The 23,640-nt window shown below is 39.4% G+C and overlaps 2 protein-coding genes across 2 annotated transcripts in view; one reads left to right on the forward strand and one right to left on the reverse strand.

The window, feature by feature from the left end:
* Eaf2 (ELL associated factor 2) overlaps positions 1–15,622 on the reverse strand; it is a 30,259-nt gene extending 14,637 nt beyond the window's left edge. Inside the window, exons 1-3 of the mRNA XM_055625069.1 lie at positions 15,489–15,622; positions 12,053–12,147; positions 482–618 (exon numbers count right to left, since the gene is read on the reverse strand). Coding sequence (XP_055481044.1) covers positions 482–618; positions 12,053–12,147; positions 15,489–15,594 — 338 coding nt within the window. The 5' untranslated portion in view covers positions 15,595–15,622. The remainder of the gene's footprint in view (positions 1–481; positions 619–12,052; positions 12,148–15,488) is intronic.
* A 215-nt stretch (positions 15,623–15,837) lies between these two features.
* The window catches only part of Iqcb1 (IQ motif containing B1), a 44,478-nt gene continuing 36,675 nt past the window's right edge, over positions 15,838–23,640 (forward strand). The window contains exons 1-5 of the mRNA XM_055625257.1: positions 15,838–15,894; positions 16,353–16,423; positions 19,032–19,144; positions 19,353–19,515; positions 21,690–21,819. Of these exons, the coding sequence (XP_055481232.1) occupies positions 19,045–19,144; positions 19,353–19,515; positions 21,690–21,819 (393 nt within the window). The 5' untranslated portion in view covers positions 15,838–15,894; positions 16,353–16,423; positions 19,032–19,044. The remainder of the gene's footprint in view (positions 15,895–16,352; positions 16,424–19,031; positions 19,145–19,352; positions 19,516–21,689; positions 21,820–23,640) is intronic.

Below are 23,640 nucleotides of genomic sequence, written 5' to 3' on the forward strand. Positions count from 1 at the left end.
GTGTGTGTGTGTGTGTGTGTGTGTGTGTGTGTGTGTGTGTGTGTGTGGTGTAAGCACACAAAACATGTGCATCAGGTTGGCATTGAGTATGCAGCTTTATCACTCTCCACCTATTCTTCTGAAGCAGGGGCTCTCTTTGAACTTGGAGCGTGCGTTTTCTTGGCGAGGCTGGAGGTTAACGAGCACAAGATCCTCCTGTTTCAAACTGCTGCGGTGCTGAGGTTACAGACATGTAGAGGATGTCTCACTCGTTACACAGGCGCTGGGGTTGGGACTCTAGTCCTCATGCTCACGCAGCAAGTACCCTTTACAGCTGAGCCATCTTTGCAGCCCTTAACTAAAAGATGAACACACACACACACACACACACACACACACACACACACACACACCTTATACTATAGTTTGACCTAGTCCATTACTCCTTTTTCCTTAGAAATTTATATATTGACAGGATAATTTATTTCAGTGCAGCACCTACCTTGTTTTTTTCACGGTGATGTTGCTGCTGAGCTTCTCTAGGCGACATTCCCCAGTATCATGGTTAATAATCAAAATGCATTCTTTTAGGTAAGGTCTTTTGGAACCTTTGAAAACTGTAACTGGTGGAGTCGAACCCTGTTTAAAAAGTTATCCTCATTACTTGACATTTACAATAGGAATTCAGTTGAGATGAATATTGAGTTTTCTGGTGCTGTTTTGTTTTGGTTTTAATCTGTGTTCTACATCAATCACTTATAAACTACTTAAAATTACTACCGTGAAACCAAAAAGTGTGGCTTAAAAACTACAAAAATAGAGGTGGTTTAAAAATTTTGAGATCAAGCCAGATCTGGCCTCTATTTCTAGCTGCTCAAAAGGCGGAGTCAGGAAGGTCCCAAGTTCAAAGCCTGTCTGAATTACAGAATGAGTTCAAAGCCAGGTCAGGTAACTTAGTGGGGCCCTACCACTAGACAAAAACTTAGGAAGAGGTCTGGGGATTCATTTCAGCAGTTCAGCACTTGCCTAGGACATATGAACCTTTAAGTCCAAACATATATGCAAATATACACACATACACATGACATGTACACAGACACACACACACGAGCTGAGATCTCAAACTTGCTATCACCAAAGAAAGAAAAAGTAATTACCCTGAAACAGTAAGATCTGTTCTATTTTTGTTAGGCAACTGGGATTCAGTCTAATCTAATCTAATCTAATCTAATCTAATCTAATCTAATCTAATCTAATCTAAAAATGTATTTATAGGCAAGGAAACAGAAACCTTGAATCATATCCCCATTTTGAGATGAGCAAGAAAATGCCAATAAAGAGCAAGTCTTATTACTAATTCTCTTACGTGATAACAACATATACTTAATTAAAAATTGAAAAATTCTTTCTTGGCAATTCATGAACACTGATTCAAGAAATGAATTAAACTTTAGGATTTTTTTTCCTTAAAATATACCAGAAGGGAGTGGTAAGAGAAAAATTACTCAGTAACAGTTAAGTTTTCTATTATGTCATCCCTAACAACAGGTTAACGAGAGGATGTGGGAGATTGCTCACTTGGTAAATGCTTGCTATACAAGCTTGAGAACCTGAGTTCAATCCCTAGCATCCATATACAAAGGAGTGCAGGTTGGCATGCACTCATAATCCTTGCCCTGGAGAAGAGACAGGAAGGTCTCTGGATTTTGCTAGCCAGCTAGCCTCACCTAACCTGTGTACCTCAAAAAGTGAGGTGGATGGCTTCTAAGAAATGAAATGTGAGAATGACCTCTGGCCTCAACACAAGTGCAAACGTGTGTATGCACACACATGCACACACGTACACACACCTTTAAAAAAATCAGCCCATTACTATTATTCTGCAAATTCCCTTATTTTTTGTCACTGCCACCTCCAAACATGAAGAAATTTTACATTATTATTCTCTTAGTCTCACATATATAATTCCTAAACATAGTTCACCTGTTTTTATAAAATTTTATAAAAGAGCATTCAAATTTTAAATCACTTTTATAAAACTTTTATCAAGCACAATAGAACAATTAGGTTAGAAAAGGGTGACCTTCAGAAAGCTAACGGCACATCATATTGAGTATGTTGACAATTATTAGAGACCTATCAGATATCTACTGAAAGCACTGTGAGGTAAGTCTGGTGATTGGGAATGCCACGAACAGGGAGTAGATGTGGACTGGAAATGATGAAATGGAAAGAAAGGAAGGAAAAACTTTCTTAGCCTTTCCTGAAGCAAAAGTGACCTACAGAAATCAAGACCGAGTAGCACATAAAATGGAAATCTAGCTGATCTGGAACCAGAATGGTGAAATGTGAACACTTCTTTGGGACCCTCCTGAACTGGAGAGCCAGCAGTGTGGTTATGAAGAAAACAAACAAACAAACAAACAAAAAAACCAAACCAAACAAAACAAAAACAAAAACAAAACAAAACAAAACAACAAAAAAAAAAAAACAACTAACCAACAAACAAAACTGTGTCTACTCATCTGGAGAGTTGATTTTCAGACTCAGCTAAAAATAAGTGAGTAAACTATCCTAAAATAGAAACCTCTGAATGTCAAGCTATAGTTGACAAAAGATTTGTACAATCTGTTTTCTTAGAGATGTTTATTATTCTTTAAAATAGAGTACATTGTAAAGTTACAATGTATTATTGTGCTCTGATGTCTTAAAGAATAAGAACTGACTCCTTACTTCTTTAAATTGTCCCCCTTGGTAAGACTTTACAAACACATACCAAATGTTGAAAAAGAACAATATGAACAAAGTCTTGTCACAGCTCTCACATTCTCATTGTTGCTCTAATCTTAGGAAATTTAGAAACTTTCTTTCTCATCAAACTGAACACCATTTTTAATCTTTAAAAAATTCCTTTAACATTTGACTTTATGTGTATGGGTGTTTTGCCTGCATGCATGTCTGTGTACCTCGTGTGTGCCCAGTGCCCACAGAGGTTAGAAAAGGGCATCAGCTTCCCTGGAACTGATGTTTTAGACTGTGAGCTGGCATGTTGGTGCTGGGAATTAAACCTGGGTCCTCTGAAAGAGAAGCCAGTGCTCTTAATTACTGATGCATCTCTCCAGACCCACCATTCCTAACCTTTATTTTTTTTAATATTAGTTACAGTTTATTAACTTTGTATTCCAGCTGTAGCCCACTCCCTTACTCCCTCCCAATCCCACCCTCCCTCTGTCATCTCCTCCCTTCCCCTTTCCAAGTCCACTGACAGGGGAGGACCTCCTCCCCTTCCATCTGACCCTAGCTTATCAGGTTTCTTTAGGACTGGCTGCAATGTCCTCTTCTGTGGCCTAGCAAGGCTGCTCCTCCCTTGGAGATGGGGATGGGAGGAGGTCAAAGAGTCAGCCATTGAGTTCATTTCAGAAATAGTCCCTTTCCCCTTACTAGGGAACCGACTTGGATACTGAGCAACCATGGACTACGTCCGAGTGGGGGTTCTAGCTTATATCCATACATGGTCCATGGTTGGAGATACAGTCTCATAAAAGATACCTGTGCCCAGATATATTAGGTCCTTGTGGAATTCCTGTCATTCCTAACCTTTAACACTTAATTTCTGCTCATTTCCTTAAGGTGCCAAGTAACTTACAAGTATATAAGTATGTAAGTAAGTACATGAAGAATTCCTACATCTCCATATTCACTTTTATCCATCTTGAGGACTCAATCAACATTTCACCTAGATTATTGTCATCATTCTCTCTACTCTCCTTCTACTTTTGTTACTAATTATGCTGATAAGCAAATCAAATCATATTGTTCTTGTGATAAAATCTCTATGCTTTTAGACATTTTATGTACTCAGGATAAGAGTCATATTCCATAAGCCAATACATGGGGTCCATTGTGATATTTTCATTTCTTCTCTAATACCCTCATCCAGGATGGTGCATAGCTGGTTTGTATGTGTGATACTTTGGAGCTTGAATTTCTGAGATGAAACCTCTAAAACCATGATACAAAAGTTTCCTTTTCTCTTTATAAACTGATTATCTCAGGGGAGTTCTTAATGGAAAGCTGGCTAACCTAAAACAAAGATACCAAGAAGTGGGGTCATTGCTGTAACTGCAATTGACAATACGGTAATACCAACAGAAATATGGGAGAGTGAAGATGCTGTCAATGAGGTTTGAGATAGAAATAGGATTTTTGTTGCAAATTAAACTAGAGACCATTCTTGTTATCATCATGATAAATATATGCTTTTTTTTCCCTAATCCCTGAGAATTTGCAGGAGGTTGAGCTTAAATATGAATTTATTAGTGGAAGAAACTTCAAGGCAGAAAAGCACCTAGATTACAGCATGGGTATTACTTGCTGTTTTTAACCAGACTTATAGTGAGAACCAGAAAAGAATGGAGTATAAGGATTTGCAGGTTAGTTAGAAACAGGTGCATTATGAAAGGGCAGTTGCTAAAAATATCGATATTACTAGAAAGAAGCCAAATGCTTTGCACCTGGACGAAAAGAACAATGCCCCGAGAGTGTCTCTGAAATTTATGAGGAGATTATGGGCTTGGAGTTTTGAACATTTAACAATCCGGGAACTTTTAGAGGTATACTAAAAGTATAGTATTGAGAGATAGATTTGAGCTTGGGAGCTAGGGTAGAATGCTCCAGTTGGATCTGAAATGTTCCTGAAGGACCATGTATCAAAGGTTTGGTCCCTAGCGTGGTACTTTTGGGAGGAGAGGGACCTTATAGAAGGTTTTCAGTTACTAGAGGATACCGTAGAAAGAGATTTGAGAATTCTGGTCATTCCCCTGCTTATGAGATAAACTTTTTGGTTTCTTTTTTTTTGCTATGACTAACTAAAAATAGTAAAATGAAACTGTAAGTTTAAAGAAACCTTTTCCTTTTACAGACCGATTATCACAGGCATTTGTGACACAGTACAGATAACTGACTTAAAGTGGTCAGACAAAAGACATACTGCAAAAGAAAATGTAAAATAAGAGGGCACGTAGCTTATCTGAGATCTAAGAAAAAGTCTTACAAAGACTCTGAAGTATGGACAAATGAATCAGAACAAAACCTCAGTATATGGGAATGAAGCCATAGCAGTATTGAACAAAAGGAATTTGGTCATTTTTATATAGTTAATTTTTAAATAGACAGTAAATGTATAATGTAAAAGCTAAAAAAAAAAATCTTCATTTAAAGATATTTTGCAATGAAATGCTACACTGACAAACTTGGGTGTTTGGCCAAAGTGGCAGAGAACAGCAGTGGGAAGGAGGAGAGAAGGGGTCTATTAAGTACTGTATCCCCAACACCCTTCTTATATGATTTCATTAGTGTTTTGTCTGCATATGTAAAGGGGTCGGTTCCCCTGGAACAGGAGTTATAGGCAGTTGTGAGCTGCCATGTGGGTGCTAGAATTGAACCCAGGTCCTTTGGAAGAGCAGACAGTGCTCTTAACCGCTGAGCCATCTTTCTAGCCAGTGCTCTTAACCGCTGAGCCATCTCTCCAGCCCCCTTATATGATTTCATAAGAGCTGGAGGAGCACAGTTTTTTATAAATAACAGAGGATTACAGGTTTGATTATAAATAACAGGAAAGGGAAATAAACACAAAATGATGATAAAAATTTAAAGATAACGGATGCTTAACAATATTAATTAAGAACATAAAAGGATAAATGAGGTGGGCTGGGAGTATAGCCCATTGATGGAGCACCTGCCCTACCATTTGCAAGGGCTTAGACTCAACCCCAGGACCAAAAATAAAAGTTAAGGAGGAACAAGAGGCATAATAAGATCTTTTGACCATCTCTCCTTTCAGACACACTAAGCCAAACAGCAATTCATACACTAAACTATCTTTAAAAGAGCTAAGGAAGCGAGGTGAGAGGTCACCCTACCTGTTTCAGTACCACAAAAAGACAACTGAAGCACCCCATCTGTAAGCAACCCTGCAGGGAGAAAAACACCTCCAGCTCTGGGTAAGGAAAGAGAATTCAGTTCAGTCCTCAGACCTAAAAACCAACATCAGGCCCATCCTAGTAAGTCACAGTGTTGGGCAAAGCTCCGTGATCCTTTTCCTGTGGCTAATACCTGGGACTGAACCTGGGACTGGGTTAGGTCAGTTAGCTGATTGCTTCCCCCACATCTCTTGCATGGCCAGTTGACAGAAAGCAGAACTCTCCCCACTGAGGAGCAGAAACAAAAGATAAACAAAGGCTTTGTCTTGGAGCACAGTGCCAGGCCCCCCACACTGAGACCCAGTGAAAACTGAAGGTCTCGAACTCACAGAAACTCTAGATTGGCCCTAGCATCTAGACCTGTGTGTGAAAGGGCTCAGTTTTGAATGTATCAGTTCTAGGGATGGTGTAAGCTTGGGGCACAATCATCTCCTCCTAAGGTACGGGAGTTGGCTTCAGGCCAACTGAACAGCAGCCTTCCGAGCGAAGAGACTGTTTCTACCACCTCTCTCCAGTCTCCATAGGCACCATTGATATCAGAAGGCCAAAGCTCAGAGACAAGGCTTTTGAACCTCCTATGTGGTTGAGATTTGTGTCTTGGTGGGACAGACTTGTGTTTTGACCTGCATATTCATCAGCTCCGCCGTGAACAACAACACACTTGAAGACTGCACGGGTCCTGGTAGCTGTACGACTCATGTGATCTAGCTTAGTAACATCAACCTGAGTGGCCCACGGCTTGCCTTCCCCAACCTCAAGATGCAAAACGTACTGCGAGACTTTTCTCAGTGGGGGTAGAACATATACCAAGCATAAGATTTTTATTTATTTATTTATTTATTTATTTATTTATTTATTTATTTATTTATTTATTGCCCTGGAACTCAGTGCTGGTGACACCTGATACTGGACTGATACTAATAGTCCCATGCCCCAGGCCTGTCTGCGAATAGCCAGCGTTCCAAGGGAAAACATGCAGTCCCGTTCTACTCCACTTTCAGCCAACAGCCCCTGAGGTTGATCATAGCAGATCTGGGTCACAAGTCCACTTACAATGAGCAGCCCATAGCGACATAGGCCGTGCTGTTGTGCTGGTGAAGCAAGGGCTGAGAGCTGACTGGGTTGGTATTCACAGGCATCGCATGGAAACCTAGGTTCAGTCTATCCACAGTGGGTATCTAGAGTCAGGCAGAATCCTCTGACTACAGTCTATGGGATCTGAGGCACCAGACCTACCCTATACCAAAGAACATATCTGTAGAAAACATACTCTATTTCTTTCTGAACAGAGCCCTACGGTCTATTTAGTAAAAATCTGGGTTTAGATTACCCTCTAGCATTGAAACGGGACAACTCACCCACAGTCCACCTCTGGGAAAATCTGGACTTGAGCACCATCTAGTGTTGAAATGGTGGGAATGACCACAGGCTCAGAAAAAAAAAAAAAAAGAAAACCTGCTTAGAATCTCTGGAGATGGGTGAGGGGTGTCAAATTAGGAAATGAAAAAGATAGCAGGCTCTTTAATGCCTTGATGATGCCACACAGTACAAGCAACAGCAACTGTCATGAAACCGTGTACACGTCCAACTCAAAATGAAATGCCAGAAACTGACTAGGAAGTAACCAGACAGGGAGTTCTCAGGTGAAGAATTTAAAGAAACTCAATACTCTCGTAATCTTAATGGAAACACAAGGAAATGGCTTAACAGCCTAACAGAAAAATTTAAAAGACACAGGAACTATTTTTGAAAGTTGAAATCCTGGAGCTGAAAATTAACTCAGGAAAAAACTTTTAAATGCTGTACAGGAGGTATCAGTAACAGGATAGAGCAAACAGAAGAAAGAATTAATATGCTTGAAAACATCTACTTGAAAATATTCAGGTGATGGGCTAATAATAAAGTATGAAGCATTGATAAAAGAAACTAGACAGGATACAGAAAGCAGAGATATCCTGTGCCCATAGAATTTCTAAAAAAATTATTAAAATGCCCACAGCACTGAAAGTTTCAGAATAAAAAAAATATGAGCATTATTTTAATTGGGGATTGAGAGCACTTGTTGCCCTTGCAGAGGACCTATGTTCGGTTCCCAGCATCCAGATGGTGGCTCATATCCATCTGTAACTCCAGTTCCAGGGGATCTAATACCTTCCTCTGACCTCATGGGCACCAGTCACACAGATGGTATGTGTACATACCACCAGGCAAAACATTCATACACAGAAAATAAAATAAATAGAACTAAAAAATTTAAAGAAACTATACAATTGAATGAGAAAGAAGTTTCAGGAATGAAAAGAAATGAAGGTTTATGGAATTTTAATATAGTGCTTTAAAAAGCAAACATTTGGGTTTCTACAGCTTAAGAAGGAACTGAGGACGCCATAAAGCTTAACAAACATAGAGAAGGATTTGAAATTCCTGGTACAGGAAAGCGAACAGGACCACGCAGATTTAACTCATGTCTGCCACATGGTAACTTACTGCCAAGGCAAAAGGCAGCCAAGCTGTCACAGGAAAGAGAGAATATTCTGAAGGTAGAAAAAGAAAAGAAATTGCTAACACATAAAGATGCCCACTTCGTGTGAACAAAACAATTGTCTCACAAGGTTGTTATAAAGACTAAATGAGTTAATATGAGTAAAGTACTTGCTGGCATAGTTTATAGCTACTTTACTTGGGTTCTTATAACTTTACCTCCCTTCCAAGCTCCCGACACTAGGTATAAGAGAAAGGTTAGAGGGGAAAGGGGCCATAGACCTCTTCAGACTTAGTTCCATAGGGCAAGCCCAATCTTCGCAGTCAGAATATCCAACAGTCCAGCAAACCAGCAAGCACCAAACAGGAGCAGGGTGAACTAGCAGCAGCAGCAGGGGCGGCAGCAGGGAGAGCGGCCGCCTTCTTCCTTGAGTCTGATTCCAGATCTCTTTCTTTTAACTTCTTTGAAATGGAGATATGACTTGTTATACAAAAAGGATCAAACATTTAAGTGTTAGGTCACTTCAATCCAGTCTGACTGCCTCCATCAGTCCACCAACTCTGAGGTATCTGTACCTACTCATCAGCAACTTCCTTGTTGTTCTACTTGCAGAAACTAAGAGATGTGGAACAGTGGACAGAAGATTAAAGTGCTAGGAACTCGGTAGATTCTGATGGGAAAGAAAACTTCGGGAGAAGCCGAGACAATGATTTTGATTCCTTCTCTACATAAACTGCCATAATTCCCTTGGCACAGAAGACAAAGCACCACTTCTCTGACGTGACCTATGGGTCCACCTCCATTATCTGATTCCATCTTTACAAAGGCTTCCCTGTACGCATTATCTCATGCATGCTTTACCGTAGCCGCTTGAGACACTTATTCTCAGCTTATAGGGAAAGCCGCTGCATTGCAAGGGAAGACATCCCCACCCAAAGTCAGAGTGGAGCAAGGATTTCATTGCTGGAATCCAGTCCCGACTCCCACGTCTCATTCCATCAGCCACGTGTCACAGCCATGAATGAACACTTGGAATGAGGATGGCAAGGCCCACTTTTAGGAATGCTCAAATGATCTGGGGTAAAACTGAATTTCTTTCAGTAGGAAACAGGTGACATATAGGTTTCTGTGTGTGAACTTTATAATATTGTGATATGTCGGGCAAGGATTACTAATAATTGAACCATCCATATTTATATGAAGCATATACTCACGGTTACATAATACACCAAAGCAGGTATAAGTAGAATTAGCTGCTGTTTTGGACCCAGGGCACTCTTCCTTTTTTAGCAAAATGGGGACTTAAGAGCAAACTTTTGTAACGTGGTATCTCTTATTTGGGGGCAGGGGTGTTTCTTTCAATAAGAGAAAATCTGGATTCAAAGAAATAAAATCTCACCTATACGTCTCCATATGCCCTTTCACCTACTTGTTTAAGTGAGCAACTCTGTTTCAGTGTTATCTATGGTTATCGTTTTTAGCCTATCTGATGTCTGGTCCCTCAGCGGCTCTGCCACATCAGACACACAGCCACTATCCTCAAGTCTCCCATGCTCAGTTAGCTGCCCAGCACTTTCCCAAAGGTTGAGTCACATGCTATGATTAAGTCATTCCTGTCTCAGAAATAGCTCGCCCACACCTGCTTGTGACAGTATAGGAGGCAGTGGAGCTCACTGGAGAGTTCCTTCTTCCCCTTCCAGAAAGGGACAAATTCAGATCTTCCCTTCTTGGCAAAGCTAGAAAGCATTGGCAGGCCTGGTTTTGTATGTGGTGTCTTCTATACAGAATCTCTATTCTACCCTCAAAATTGCTTGCTTTTGGTGCTGGTAAGATGGCTTCTTAGTTAAGAGCATATACTGCTCTTGCAGAAGACCTGAGTATAGTTCCTCTCAAGAGTGGCTCAAAGCTGCCTATAATTCCAGCTCCCAGTGATCCAACACCCTCTTTTGGCCTCCAGTAACACCTACATTTAAGTACACACACACACACAGCTATACACTAATATAAATTAAATCTTTTCTTTTATTCATTATTTATAAAGTATTCTACCTGCATGTGTGTGCCCACATCCCAGGAGAGGGCACTAGATTTAATTATAGATGGTTATGAGCCACCGTGTGGTTGCTGGGAATTAAACTCAGGACCTTTGGAGGTACAGCCAGTTCTCTTAACCTCTAAGCCATCTCTCCAGCCCCAAATTAAATCTTTTTTTTTTAAAAAAAAAAAAACAAAACAAAACATTATTTGTAGTTCAACTTCATCTTCTACACATATCAGAAGTCCTAGAGGAACATTTTGTCTGTTATTCTACGTTTGACATTAGCAGTATCTGTATTTGTTTGTTTAAGTGTGCTGGATACTATGTGCAGTGTCCTTAAATAAAACTGTCCCAAACCGGCTGGACAGGAAAGAGCTCAGCCAGCCTCTTAGAACTCTGGACTTCTCTATGTCCTCCTAGCCCTTCTACTTGGAAGCAGACTAACCGAGAGCGTGAACCGTGCAGATGTTCAGAGGGAAGCAGGTCCCACAGGAAAATAGCAGGCCCCAGCATGCTAAAGCTCTCCCCCCCCCCGCACCATCCCCTGACACCTGCCTGGGGGTGTGGGACAAGAAGAGCTACCCAAGCAAGGCCAGGTGGAAAAAGTTTCAGATAGTTTATTTATTGACCATCATAACTGCTTCAGAGGTAACTTTGCTGCAAACGCGGGGGGTGGGGGAAGGAAGGGGAGGGCAGATATGATCCCTGGGATGGATTAATGATATGGTCAAACAACAGGGTTTTAGAACTCAGGGGACCTGTTCTGCCAGCTACTTATAGGAGAGAAAATGCCCCTCTCTGGGGCTATTCCTCTAGTTAAAACTGGAATGGTAATACCTCCTCTTCCAGACTATGAACGTTAAAGTCCTTGAGACAGCGTGTGGCTTGGAATGAGCAATGTGGAGGTACATGTATGTGGAAGGGTATGGATAATACGGTGAACCGCACATTCCACAGTAGTACAGTCCTGACTGTCACCTATCAGCTTTATACTCTTCTGCACACTATTTACCTTCTTCAAGCCTCGGTTTCCTTCTCTATCAAATAAGAGCGAACTCCTAGAACTTACTGTAGAGATTAAATAAAATTAAGTAGGTAGTATATAAAAATCACTAAGCAATGGTATATGAGACCATCCATGCCATGTTCAATAAACGTTTGCCATCATTACTATTTATTCTTTCAAAAAATGCTTATAAAATGTATAAATTCACAGTATTTAACTGGTCTACAGTCTTCATTTTTGTTTGCTTATTCTGTTTGTTAATACAAAAAATGAGACAAGAAATGGGATAAAAATCTACCTTATCAAAAGAACCATCAGAATTTGAAGTTATTCTTGATTTCAAAAATAATTTTGGGGGCTGGAGCGATAGCTCTGTAGTTAAGAACACTAGCTGCTCTTTCAGAGGACGAAGGTTCAATTCCCTGCACCCCCATGGCAGCTCACAACTGTCTGTAAATCATTTTAACCAACCATTATTATATGAATTATACAAATATTTTCATTGAACCTTAGTGGAAATCCTGTAAAAATAGATCTCTTTTATCTTAATACGTAGAGCTACTTACTTCTATATTTGGTAGGGTTATTGTCACCTGTTCACCTTTGCCAACCTCAAGACTTCCTTCACAAGAAGTATCAATAGAAGCAGGTTTGAAGTCATCTAAAAATAGATACAAATACCAATTTTTATAAGATAGAACAATGTATTACTTTTGACTGCCACAGATACTGACAGAAGCAATTAAAAGAGGATTATTTTAGTTCACTGATGTTTTTGCTTTTGTTTATTTTAATTATTTTTATTTTATGTGTTTGAATGTTTTGCTTCCATGTATGTATGTGTACCTGTGTGCAGGAGCCCAAGGAGGCCAGAAGAGGGCAGTGGATCCTCTGGTTTGGAGTTAGATATAATTGTTAGTTGCCATGTGGGTACTGGGAATGACACTCAGGTCCCTTGGAAGAGCAGCAAGTGTTCTTAAATGCTGAGAGTCTCTTGGGTCAGTGTTAAAGAGTACAATCCATCATGGCAGGGAAAGGATGTCAAAGTTCACACTAGTCAAAGAGCCTTAACTATAATTAAATCCTATTTTAAATTAATGTAATTTCTGATATTTACTCACATTAAGCTTTACTACTACTTTTGGTGGGTCGGCCCACTTGAATAGAAGACAACCTTTCTGTAGTCACTATCTCTCAGAGCATTTTGTGGCAATAATAAATGGTGTCACTGAAAACAGGAAATGTACTGACTATTAGCTCTTACATAGATGTAAAATACAATGCTGGTGGTAGCCCAAATCCAAAATTAATTCTAATGAGTTATTCAGACTCTATGTAGTGAATCTATGTTGCTAAATGTTGTCATTGTTACAATTAAGTAAGTTACATGCATTAGTGCTCCTCATATATCTATGAATATAACTCATAAAACTATTATTTATTCTTTTCCATGTTCTAAATAATGTGCTAGGTTTTTATGTTGCCACAAATCCTCTAGAAAAGAATGCAAAAGGTAGGTATTAGCATTTTCATATATGAATACTGTGGCTGAAAGCTTGGAGAATGTTCTCCAAGTCACATTAGTACATACTTGGAGAAGGTCGGTGTTCACAGCCAGGCTTATCTGAAGCATTAGTATAAAAGAGAGGCAAAATTTACCCTGCATATGAGACAAAATAATAATTTCTTTCAAAGAACATTGGTTTGAGTGTTGGTTATAAATTAGGTTCATCTGCTCCTCGAAAATGCCCAATTCTCTATTGTATAGTTTCCATTCCTCACTGAGTTAGTAAGACTAAAGGTCACACAGGAAATGAACCTGTTCTCATGATACTGGCAAGTTTTGTTTAAATAAATCTAAAAAGGTTGTGTGATAGTATACTTACTTCAACAAAGAAAGGAAAAAAAGACTGAAAACATTTTTAATGTGTTCTGCAGGACTGTGTGCAATCTAAGTTTGTTTACTCTGTGCTTGTTATTATTATTATTATTATTATTACCTTTTTGCACATTCTTGCTTATTGTCCTTCTTGCGGCTGGATTTGACTCTGATTGGGAAAATATGCTTTCAACACTTTAAGAAATTTTGTAAAACTGAGGATGCAGCTCAGTGAAAGAGCACTTGCCTAGTATGAAAGGGCCCTGAGTTTGACTTCTGACACTGTATTAATCAATCAAGTAATCTATAAATAAAAGTCTTTAAAACACGTGCAAGGCACTTTTAGAAAGCTGTATTTCATTCATTTAATTTTGGATTTGTATCTGCAAGAAGAGAATGCACACCTAAATTATAAAAATATATACATCAAGGGACTGGAGAGATGGCTCAGCAGTTACAAGCACTTGCTGTTCTTGCAGAGAACTTGGGCCATTCTCAGCTCCAACATCAGGTTGCTGATGACCACATCACAGGAGATTTGAGGCTCCCTTGTGGCTTTTGAGGGCACCTGCACACTAAGATGTATATAGGTACACTCAGGCCCACATGTAGCCATGTAAAATTTAAAAATATGTATGTATCTCCATATGACATTTTTGCAAATTTAAACCTTGTAGCTTGAAAACCAAATATTCCTGCATACTGAGAAGGAAGAGGAAAAAGACATGCTACTTGGGAAAAGGGCACTGAGAGATCAAATAAGAACAGTATCTTGCTTTTTGAAAGCAAGGGAGAGAAATTGCAAGGTTTGCACAGCACTCACTGTTTCATTGTGGGGAACTCTGGATGGTAATCCAAAGCAAAACAAATAAGGGACAACATCGGAGTTCTGTTGGTAAATCTCTTTCATTTATTCTACCAAAACAGGCTATTTTTGATTAATAAAGCAAAAAAAATTATTAAGCAAAAATATCCTGTTAAAAGTTTGATAAAATAAGCTTTTTATAAAGTTTAAATCTATCAATGGAATGTTAAAACCATCGGTTCTTCCTGCATTTACTGAGTTATTATAACTAGATTGTCTACAGCCTGCACTTTGATGACTGAGTTTTAATTGGGTGGTTTTAGAATATAAAGTATATAAGAAAAAGGACAGAATGATTGAGGAATGAAGAAAAAAGAGACAGTAAAGAAGAGCTGGGCTGGAGAAAATATGTGAAAAAAATCTGCTTTACAATTTATCACACACACACACACACACACACGCGCGCGCACGCACATCCACACAACAGAGGTCACGACTCAGTGCCGTTTCCTTTATGCTTTAGAATTCTCAGGTCTATTATGCAAAAAAGAAGTTTCACATACAAAATCAAGTTATATTTTTCGTACTGGCATCTATATCACTTATTTTTCTACGAAAAATAAGGCGAAAAGGACCATTATAACCTCTTCCAACAATATTAAAGAAAACTTATTAAAATAAATTCCAGAGAGCAAAAAGAAAACCAAAGGGTTGAAATCATTGTGAGGTAAAAACAACAACAACAACAACAACAAAAAAAAAAACCAAACAAACCTTAAAGAAATTTAAAAAAAATAGAACTTTCAGTTTTCGACACTTGGTAATTACTTAGCTGACCATTAAGTCTGAAACCCGAAAGTGATACAGACTATTGGGGTAGCTGACAGCCTCTTCCACGAATACCTAAACGAGAACCCTCACCCACCAGAGGGAGGACAAGTGAAAACGGGGAAGAGAGGACCCTGTGGGCTCTCAGCATCACTTTTGCCCTGCGTCCGGCCGTCCTTTGTCCCATCTGTCACCTTTCCACGTCCGCCCCCTCCGCTTGTCGCGCGGGTCTCCCCAGCCACCCCAGCGGATCCGCGCCACAGAACTTCCCCTCCCGCCTGTCAGTCCCTCTCACACCCTCGCAGGCTTCTCCAGCAGCGGCGGGACGCCGGGGGTCGGCACCGAGGCCGGGGGACAGGACGGTGGAGCACGCTGCCCCGGGTCTCCCGGAGAGCGAAGGGGCGAGGGGACAGAACTCCAGAACTCCGAGGAGCCCTTCTCCGCGCCACCCCTCCCATCCCAAGAGGTACCCCGGACCGTCCGCACTCACAGCGCACGGTGTGGAACGCGCAGCGCGGCTGCTTCTCGAAACTTTCTCCTAATCGGAGGACCCGCTCGCGACGGTCCAGGTTCGCGAGTCCGGCCGGTCCATTCATCCCCGTCGTCCGCCGCCGCAGCCTTCTGGACCGGCTGCAGAGGCTGCTAGCCTGAGCTCCGGGCGGGCCGGGCCGGTCTAGATGCGTGTCCCCGCCCCCTGGAGCTACCTCAGTCCTGATTGGCCGTCTGGAGACAGTCGCCACGCCTCCTCGCCTGAAGCCCCTCCCCTGCCCTGCCCCGCCCCCGCCCCTTAGACCCCCTTCCCGCGTCGCGACGCACGCAGCTTGGCGAACGCAGCCGCGCCGAGGTGCACGGTGCGGGTCGGGCCCTGAGGTGGACGGACGCGGGCCGGGGATGAGGTAACAGGCCTGAGATGGCGGTTGGGGTGGGCGAAGGCCCCGGGGGCCCGGGGAAGCTGGGAAGCAGGGCCCCGAAGCCTCGGGCACCGGCGTGGCGGGGCCTGCTAACGCGAGCGTGGGCCTCCTTGGCGCCCGGCCCGCAGGTTTGCTGTGGAAACGGACGCCTGAGGGGAGGAGGCGGCTGGGCCCAGGCCTCTGGCTCCCTGAGGTCTCGATGCCCCCGAGGCGGGTTCTGGAACCCCAACCGCGCCCCCTCAGGTGCCGTGACCGGACTGGAAGCCTCCGAAGGCGACGCAGTTACCTTCGATGGCGGCTTTTAAACCTTTAACCGCAGGCCTCTCCCCGCCTGCGTTTGGACCTGAGGAAGGGGGCGTTTCCGGCGGGGGGGAGGGGGCCTTGGAGTTTAGGATTAGGAGTAACTGACTGCTTTAGGCTTCTGGCGTTCGTTTCCACCCTAGTTGATTCCTGGAGTCCGTGAAGGGCACGGCCTGGAACTCTTTGATTCCGCGAGGATCAGTCTAGCAACAAGGTGAGCACATTCATTGATAAGTCATTGTCTCCCCCGCCCCCCACCCTAGACACCTCAGGGGAGCATTTTAAAGTGGGAGAAAGCGGCTATTGTATTAGAGGAGAATTCAGAGAAAATTTACAATGAGTTGCTCCGACGGGTGGTTTTTCAGGCTAATTGTGTGACCACACTGTCTCCTCCACTATAAAACCTTAAGCAGATTTGTCAATTTATTTTTCTAGGTGGGTGATTTTGTTTGCCTTCTACCCTTTAAAAGTGCGTGGACACTGTTTTATGTGATGTTTATGCACGAAGGTTCTGGAACCAGGATCTCCGGGTTTGGACTCCAGCTTCATACTGTCAATGCGAATTTTTTTTTTTTTTTTTTTTTTGCAAGCAAAATTTAACAAATGTGTTTATTATTAGAATTGGGGAAATAATGATGATATCTATGTAAAAAGTAATACTCATCCCTTAGAATTGTTGAGATGGTTAAATCAGTTAATACGTGTAGGGAAGTAGAACAATTTGTAATACACACAGCTCTCTGAATGATTATTTAGAGTCCAGCTATACTTTAATATTTTAAGGCATCATTGGTGACTGCCTTTTAAATTCTAAATTCTAGGGACTAGGAATGGCTGCTCTGTTCACAGATGAAAATATTGGTTTAGAAAAGTGCAGGCCGTTGGTTTTATGGCTAATGTCTAGGAGATTGTTCTATGGGACAAATGAGTGCATACGTACTTGGCACATTTATTTTTGTTGCCATATTGGATAAAAGAACTTGCAACCTGAATGACCTTCAGTAAAGGGAATGTTTAAAAATATTTTGATGCACCCTTACAAAGAACAGATAGAATAATGTAGACTAGAAAGAATAAGGAAATTAACATGCATTCTGTAGGAACGTTTTGCGTCTTCTACATGCTAGGAATTTTATTGATCTTTCTTTAAAATAGCTTTAGTGAACTTGTCTATTAAAGATTCATATTTTACTCAAGAAGAGGGTCTCACTATGTACTTCTGATTGTCCTGGGACTTACTATACAGAGGCTGGCCTCAAATGCACAAAGATCCACCTGCCTCTGCTTCCCAAGTGCTGGGATTAAAAGGAATGTGCCACTGTATCCAGCAAAATTGTCTGTCTGTCTTTCTTTTTTGAGACAGGGTTTCTCTGTGTTGCCTTGGCTGTCCTGGACTTACTTTATAGAACAGACCAGACCAGACCAGGCTGGCATCGAACTCAGAGAGATCTGCCTGTCTCTCTGTCTCCCTGAGTCCTGGAATTAAAGGCGTGTGCCACCTATCCCAGCAAGTTTTATTTTTCTTAACTACACACTGGAATCTTGATTATGGGCACTACTTCATAGTCCTATTGTGAGGATAAAATAATTCATTAAAACCCACTTAGCACATTTTTAGCTCATAATAAATACTATGTTATCAGTTTATTAAGTAAAAGTGTTTTATATTAAATGATACTTTGAGCTTCAGATACTTATGGCTTATATAGAAAAGGTTTGGTAAGAAAATTGAGATGTGGACTTTTTAAATTTTAGAAATTGTTTCATTATAAATAATTTTTAATTTTGTTATAGTTACATAACATTTTTGAGGCCTACTATGTTAGAGCTTTCCAAACCATCTCCACATTCAGTGATTAGGGAGAAGAGCTCACAGAACTCAACACATATATTGCCTTAGTTGCCGCTATAATTTATAATGAAGATTTTAAAGTCATCAAAGGGAAAGTCATGTAGGGTATATCCAAAGGAAACCAGGCACAGTCTTCCAAGATCCTCTCCCAGTGGAATTATGGAACAGAAATAATTTCTCAATAGTAGTGAATAGTAGTGACTGCATCTGTGAAGTGTCTTCTACTAGGGAAGCTTATTAGATTCCCAGTGACCAGAAATTTTATTGGTTTGTGTTGAAAAATTGGTCCTTTATGGCAATGAATGATAAAAGCCGGTAGAACCTTGAAGAGGGGAGGCCTAGTGGGAAACATTGGGTTGACCACCTTTAAAAGAATTGATACAATTTTTGTAATTTTGATAATCCTTAAGAGAAGACTATTATAAAAAAGTAATACTCCTCCTTAGTCTTTCTTGGGTATCTTGTGGTATATGATATCTTCCACTCATGCTTTGATACTGTCTGTCATATGACAGAGCCAAGACAGCTCTCACCAGAGCTAAGCCAGTGTCCTAACATAAGTTCCTTGAACTTCTAGAACTGAGTCATATAACTCTTTATAAACTACTTGGCCTCAGGTATTTCACTAAGTATTGAAATTCAGACAAAGCATATCTCAGAATTCTCAGACTCTAAAAGGAAAGCATATGTTTGCCACAAATCATTATTTTTAAAACAGTTTAGGTACAGTGACCCAGGCTTATAATAGAACAATAAAAATCCTCCTCAAATTCACATTCTGAATACTAGCCAGGGGCCAGCCTTGTAAGTTGACCTTTGACGAAATAGCTTTATTAAGACTTCCATATCAACTTATACAATCTGTTTCTCCTATATGAATTCTGTTTTAGAATTATTGTGTAGAGAGTAAATGTAATGCTAATACAATTTCTGAGTACATTTGACTTTTTTTTTAACTGTTTAAACATAGGTGGTAGAGAAAAATGAAGCCAACAGGTACAGACCCAAGGATCTTGTCTTTAGCTGCTGAAGTAGCAAAAAGTCCTGAACAAAATGTTCCTGTTATATTGTTGAAGTTAAAAGGTAAGAAAATACTTTCACAGTTAGGAAAGACATTAAGTAAATATTGGTTCTATCATGATACAGTGTTAGTATTCTGATTTGTTTAGAGAAATCTTAACAGTGTGGAATAGCATTTTTCTTTTTGCCATATTTTTAATGATCATAGTATATAAATACAATTATCTTTTAGATATGTTGAACAAGTCTATCTCATTTTCTTTTTCCTTAGAAATAATAAACAACACCCCTTTGGGAAGCTCAGAGTTGAAGAAAGTCAAACAAGATATATATTGTTATGATCTCATTCAGTATTGTCTATTAGTTCTCAGTCAAGATTGTTCTCGAATCCAGGGTGGTTGGGCTACAATTTCCCAGCTTACACAGATACTAAGGTAAAATGAAACAAATAGGTTAGTTTGTTCTAATTTTCAATAATGTTTATTTGTCATTCTAATAAGAATTGGAATCTCATGGTATGTTTGGTTGTACTTTTCTTTCACATTGTATGCTATTGTTGTAACTCTAGTTATAATTGATTATCTTAATATTTCTTTGCACAATAATCATGTTTTTTATTTATCACTTGAGTCCCAATTAGCTAATATATTCTTTATTAACTCAGAAATATTTGAAGAATAAATTAACAACTTTGTACTTGAAAAACTAATGGTAGAGAATTGAATAGCCATGACATTTGATATAAATGCAATGAATTAGGAGCCAAAATGAAAGTGTATAGCAAAGTACTATAAAAGAATAAGTATAGAAACTTCAGTCACTTTGTAGTGATATAGCTATTTAAACTGTATATTTATCAGGTAGCCCAAATCTTGTCATGAAATTTAGAAGCAGCATTTACTTTTCTACTTCCGTGTTAAAAATTGAAAGATCAAAATTATTTTTTAAAAGAAGATGCTAAATGATAGTGTTCTCAGTGCCTGAGGTAATCTTACATTCCCATTTGATTTTAAGAAATTTGTTATTTTTTAATTATGTCTATATGTGGGTGTCTGTGTATGGGTATGTGCACATGAATACAGGTACCCACAGAGGCCTGTGGATATCTGGGATTTGAGCTCTTGTATTTTTTAAGATCAGCAAGTGCTCTTAACTAACAGCAATCTCCCTAGCCCCATCCTATTTGATTTTAAATAAACTATCCTCACGGGAGAGATACCTTTTATATGTATAATATTCTGACTTAGATCCTAACTTTCTAAACTGCTTAATTCTACTCTGTTATTACATACAGGCCTAATTCAAAGTATACAGTTACAAAAAAAGTTAACAAATTTATGTAATACTCTTTTATGTTTTAATTTTCAATATTTAATATTACTTCATTTTCAATAATGATTGAACATAAGTAAGTGCTTATATTTTTGTTTTGATCAGATATGCTAGCTCATGACAATATTGGTTGAATATAATTTCTTTTATTAATGCTGTCTGTCATATAGACATGCTGAGTAATTAAATTTAAGAACTAAAAGGAAATAAAATCTTGATAGCAAGCATTAGCCAGGTTTTCAGCATGCTCAGTTTGTAATTGTTTTTCACTGTGTACACATTTTGCTGAAAAGACTTAGATAATAGTGCTTACTTATACTACTACCTACTTTTGGGTTGAAAGTTTGTTTTTTATTTTTGTAAAACTATTATATTAGTATTTTTATTATTGATACTTCTGAAAATACTCAGCTCACTTTAAGGGTTAGCTTTAATGTGTAGTTTAAAGAAGATATACTTCCAAAAAGGGCTTTTTCTTTTTAACTGTGTATTATAAAATATTCCTACTATAGGTAGGATAACGCTTTTACTGTTTTCCCATCTGATACAAGGAATAGACAGGCATATAATTTGTGGATCTTAAGAAAGCAGTCTTTTGGAAAGAAGAATTGGTATGAAACTAAAGTGTTTGCTTTTTTTTATCTTTGTTCCTTGAGGATTAGCCTCATCCTAAGTCTTTTTAGCTATTAGATTTCTAAAATACATCAGCTAACAGAAATTAACATGAATTATAAGCAGTTGAAGTATTCTTTGGCTTTAGGATGATTGTAGCCAATTCACTGAAAACTTCTCTCATTTTTCTTTATTGTAAATCCAGTGTATTTCATACTCGGTCTCTCTTTTTTTCTTCCTCCCTCCCCTTCTTTCTTCTCTCCCTTCCCCTTCTGTATTTTTGTTTTTTTGAGACAGGGTCTCACTGTATATAAACTTGGGTGACCTGAAACTATGTAAACCAGGCTGGCTTTGAACTCAGATCTTCCTATATCTGCTTTCCAGGGTGCTGGGATCAAAGGCATTCACCATCACCTAGGCATATCTTTCAGTTCTTTAAGAGCCAGCATATTTGTTTTCAGAATGTGTGAACCCTAGAACTAAATGCAAACAAGGTCCATATCACAGATTAGTTTTCTAGAAAGTAGAACTTTTCCAGTAAGTTTTTAATTGTCTTGTTAACAAAAGAATGCCACTTAAGATTCTCATTAAGGCACAATGCTTATGGAAGTTTGAATATTCAACTGATATTCATTATTAACACAAACTTGTACTCTCATTTTAGCCATTGCTGTGTGGGCTTAGAACCAGGAGAAGATGGAGAGGAATTTTACAAGGAATTACTTCCATCAGCTGCCGAAAATTTTCTTGTCTTGGGGAGACGATTGCAAACATGTTTCATCAATGCAACTAAGGCAGGTTTTCAGTGTTGTATTGCCAAAAAATTTTCATTCTTTTTTTTTTTTTTTTTTTTTTTTTTCCTGAAATAAGCTTTCCTATATAACCCAGGCTAGTTTTACATTCAGTGTATATCTTTGCAGGTCTCAGAGTCTCAGTCCTGCCTCAGCCTTTTGAGTACTGGGATCACAAAGATGTATACCATACCTAGCCCTTCTTAAGTTGTCCCCTGTAATTTTTCACATATGCTGTATCTGGCTGAACATAAAACTTAGAGTAGTGAATTTAAATATCTTTATCCAAATAATTGCAACCAAGAACTTAATCTATGTAAATGCTAGCTGAAGAATACTGTATGATTTTTGAAGAGTCTGTCTTACCACTTAATTTTGAGCAACACCCATATATACTTATATCCATGACCTCACTTCTTTCCAGACTGTTAACAGGTAGCTGTTTTATACTTTTAATTTCTCACACTTAAGGCTTGCTAGACCATGGCTTTTATTTTTTACTTGACACATAAGTAAAGGGGATTATGTCATATTTTGATAACTATATTTTATGCAGTGTTTATATACAAAGAGAGAAGGAGAGGGGGGAGAGGGAGGGAATAGGAACAGAAAAGGGAGAAGAGTAAAGGAGAGTAGAATGGAGAAAATGATTCTTTGCCTTATCAAGTACCTTCTTGAGATTAAGGAGCTGTAGGCAAAATCCATGCCTTGTCTACGGAAAGCAATATTCTAGTATCAAAGAGTGTTCTGCCTCTAGTCCACTTTAGACTCTGTGATCATACTTTGGGACAGCAGCAAATGCTGTACTTTTTTTTGAATTTGTGATAAGGCCTTTTCATCACAAGAAAAGCAAGTTTTTGAAGATCTTGTGTTCTGCCACTCTTAAATGTGCAAGCAAGATCTATACTCTATACATATTTCATAATGTGGAACATGTAGTTTCTACTGTATGCTATATAAGCAGAGAAGCCTGCCTAATGAGAAATCATTAGGAATTTACTTAGCACTGTTGACTGTAAAAGTAGAGTCATGTCTTTTATCTCTTGGATAGCATTGGCAGCTTCTGCTTCCATTCTTGCGGATGACTAGTTAGTCATATAACTAACTTATCAGTTTCTCATCTGTGGTGCACATTTTTCCTCAGCACTCTATTAAAGGGCCCCAGGATAGAGATAATCTGCCGATTCATAACAGCTTGGTCAGCTGATTCATAAACCTTAAGTGATTGTCCTCCAAATTGTCTCCCTGCCCTCACATTCAGGCCTTGAGTGTATTTGTGCTTAGTCCTCAGTCCTAACCCTCAAGGTAGGAATAGGGTCAGAAGTTGAGAATTTCCTCATTTTCTTCAATTCCTTTTCAACCAGTTGAATTAAACTAGGCCAGAATGGCACAACAGAGAACTCAGATTCTAATTTGAATACCAAATACTTCTTACCTTCATTTATTATTTTGTTTGTTTGTTTTGATTTTGGGGGCAGGGTTTTACTGTAATCCTGGCTGCCCGGGAATTCTATATAGACCAGACTGGCCTCAAATTCACAGAAATCTGCCTGTCACTACCTTCTGAACTCTAAGAGCAAAGGCTTGTGCTACTATGCCCAATAAGATTTTGTTTTGTTTGTGTTTTTTTGTTTTGTTTTGTTTTGTTTTGTTTTTTTAATTCCTGACTCATGCGTAGGAAATATTTCACTTACAAAAAGCCGCCTTTTAAGCAGGGTATAGTGATGCACATCTCTATTCCAGCAATCAGGAGAATTTTAAGCTCAGCATTGCTTGTAGTAAGGCACCATTCCAGGAGAAACATGGGAAAAAAAACAAATGGGG

The sequence above is a fragment of the Psammomys obesus genome, unplaced genomic scaffold (genome assembly GCF_907164565.1).
Source record: "Psammomys obesus unplaced genomic scaffold, mPsaObe1.curated_primary_1811, whole genome shotgun sequence".
In the NCBI taxonomy this organism is placed as follows: domain Eukaryota; kingdom Metazoa; phylum Chordata; class Mammalia; order Rodentia; family Muridae; genus Psammomys; species Psammomys obesus.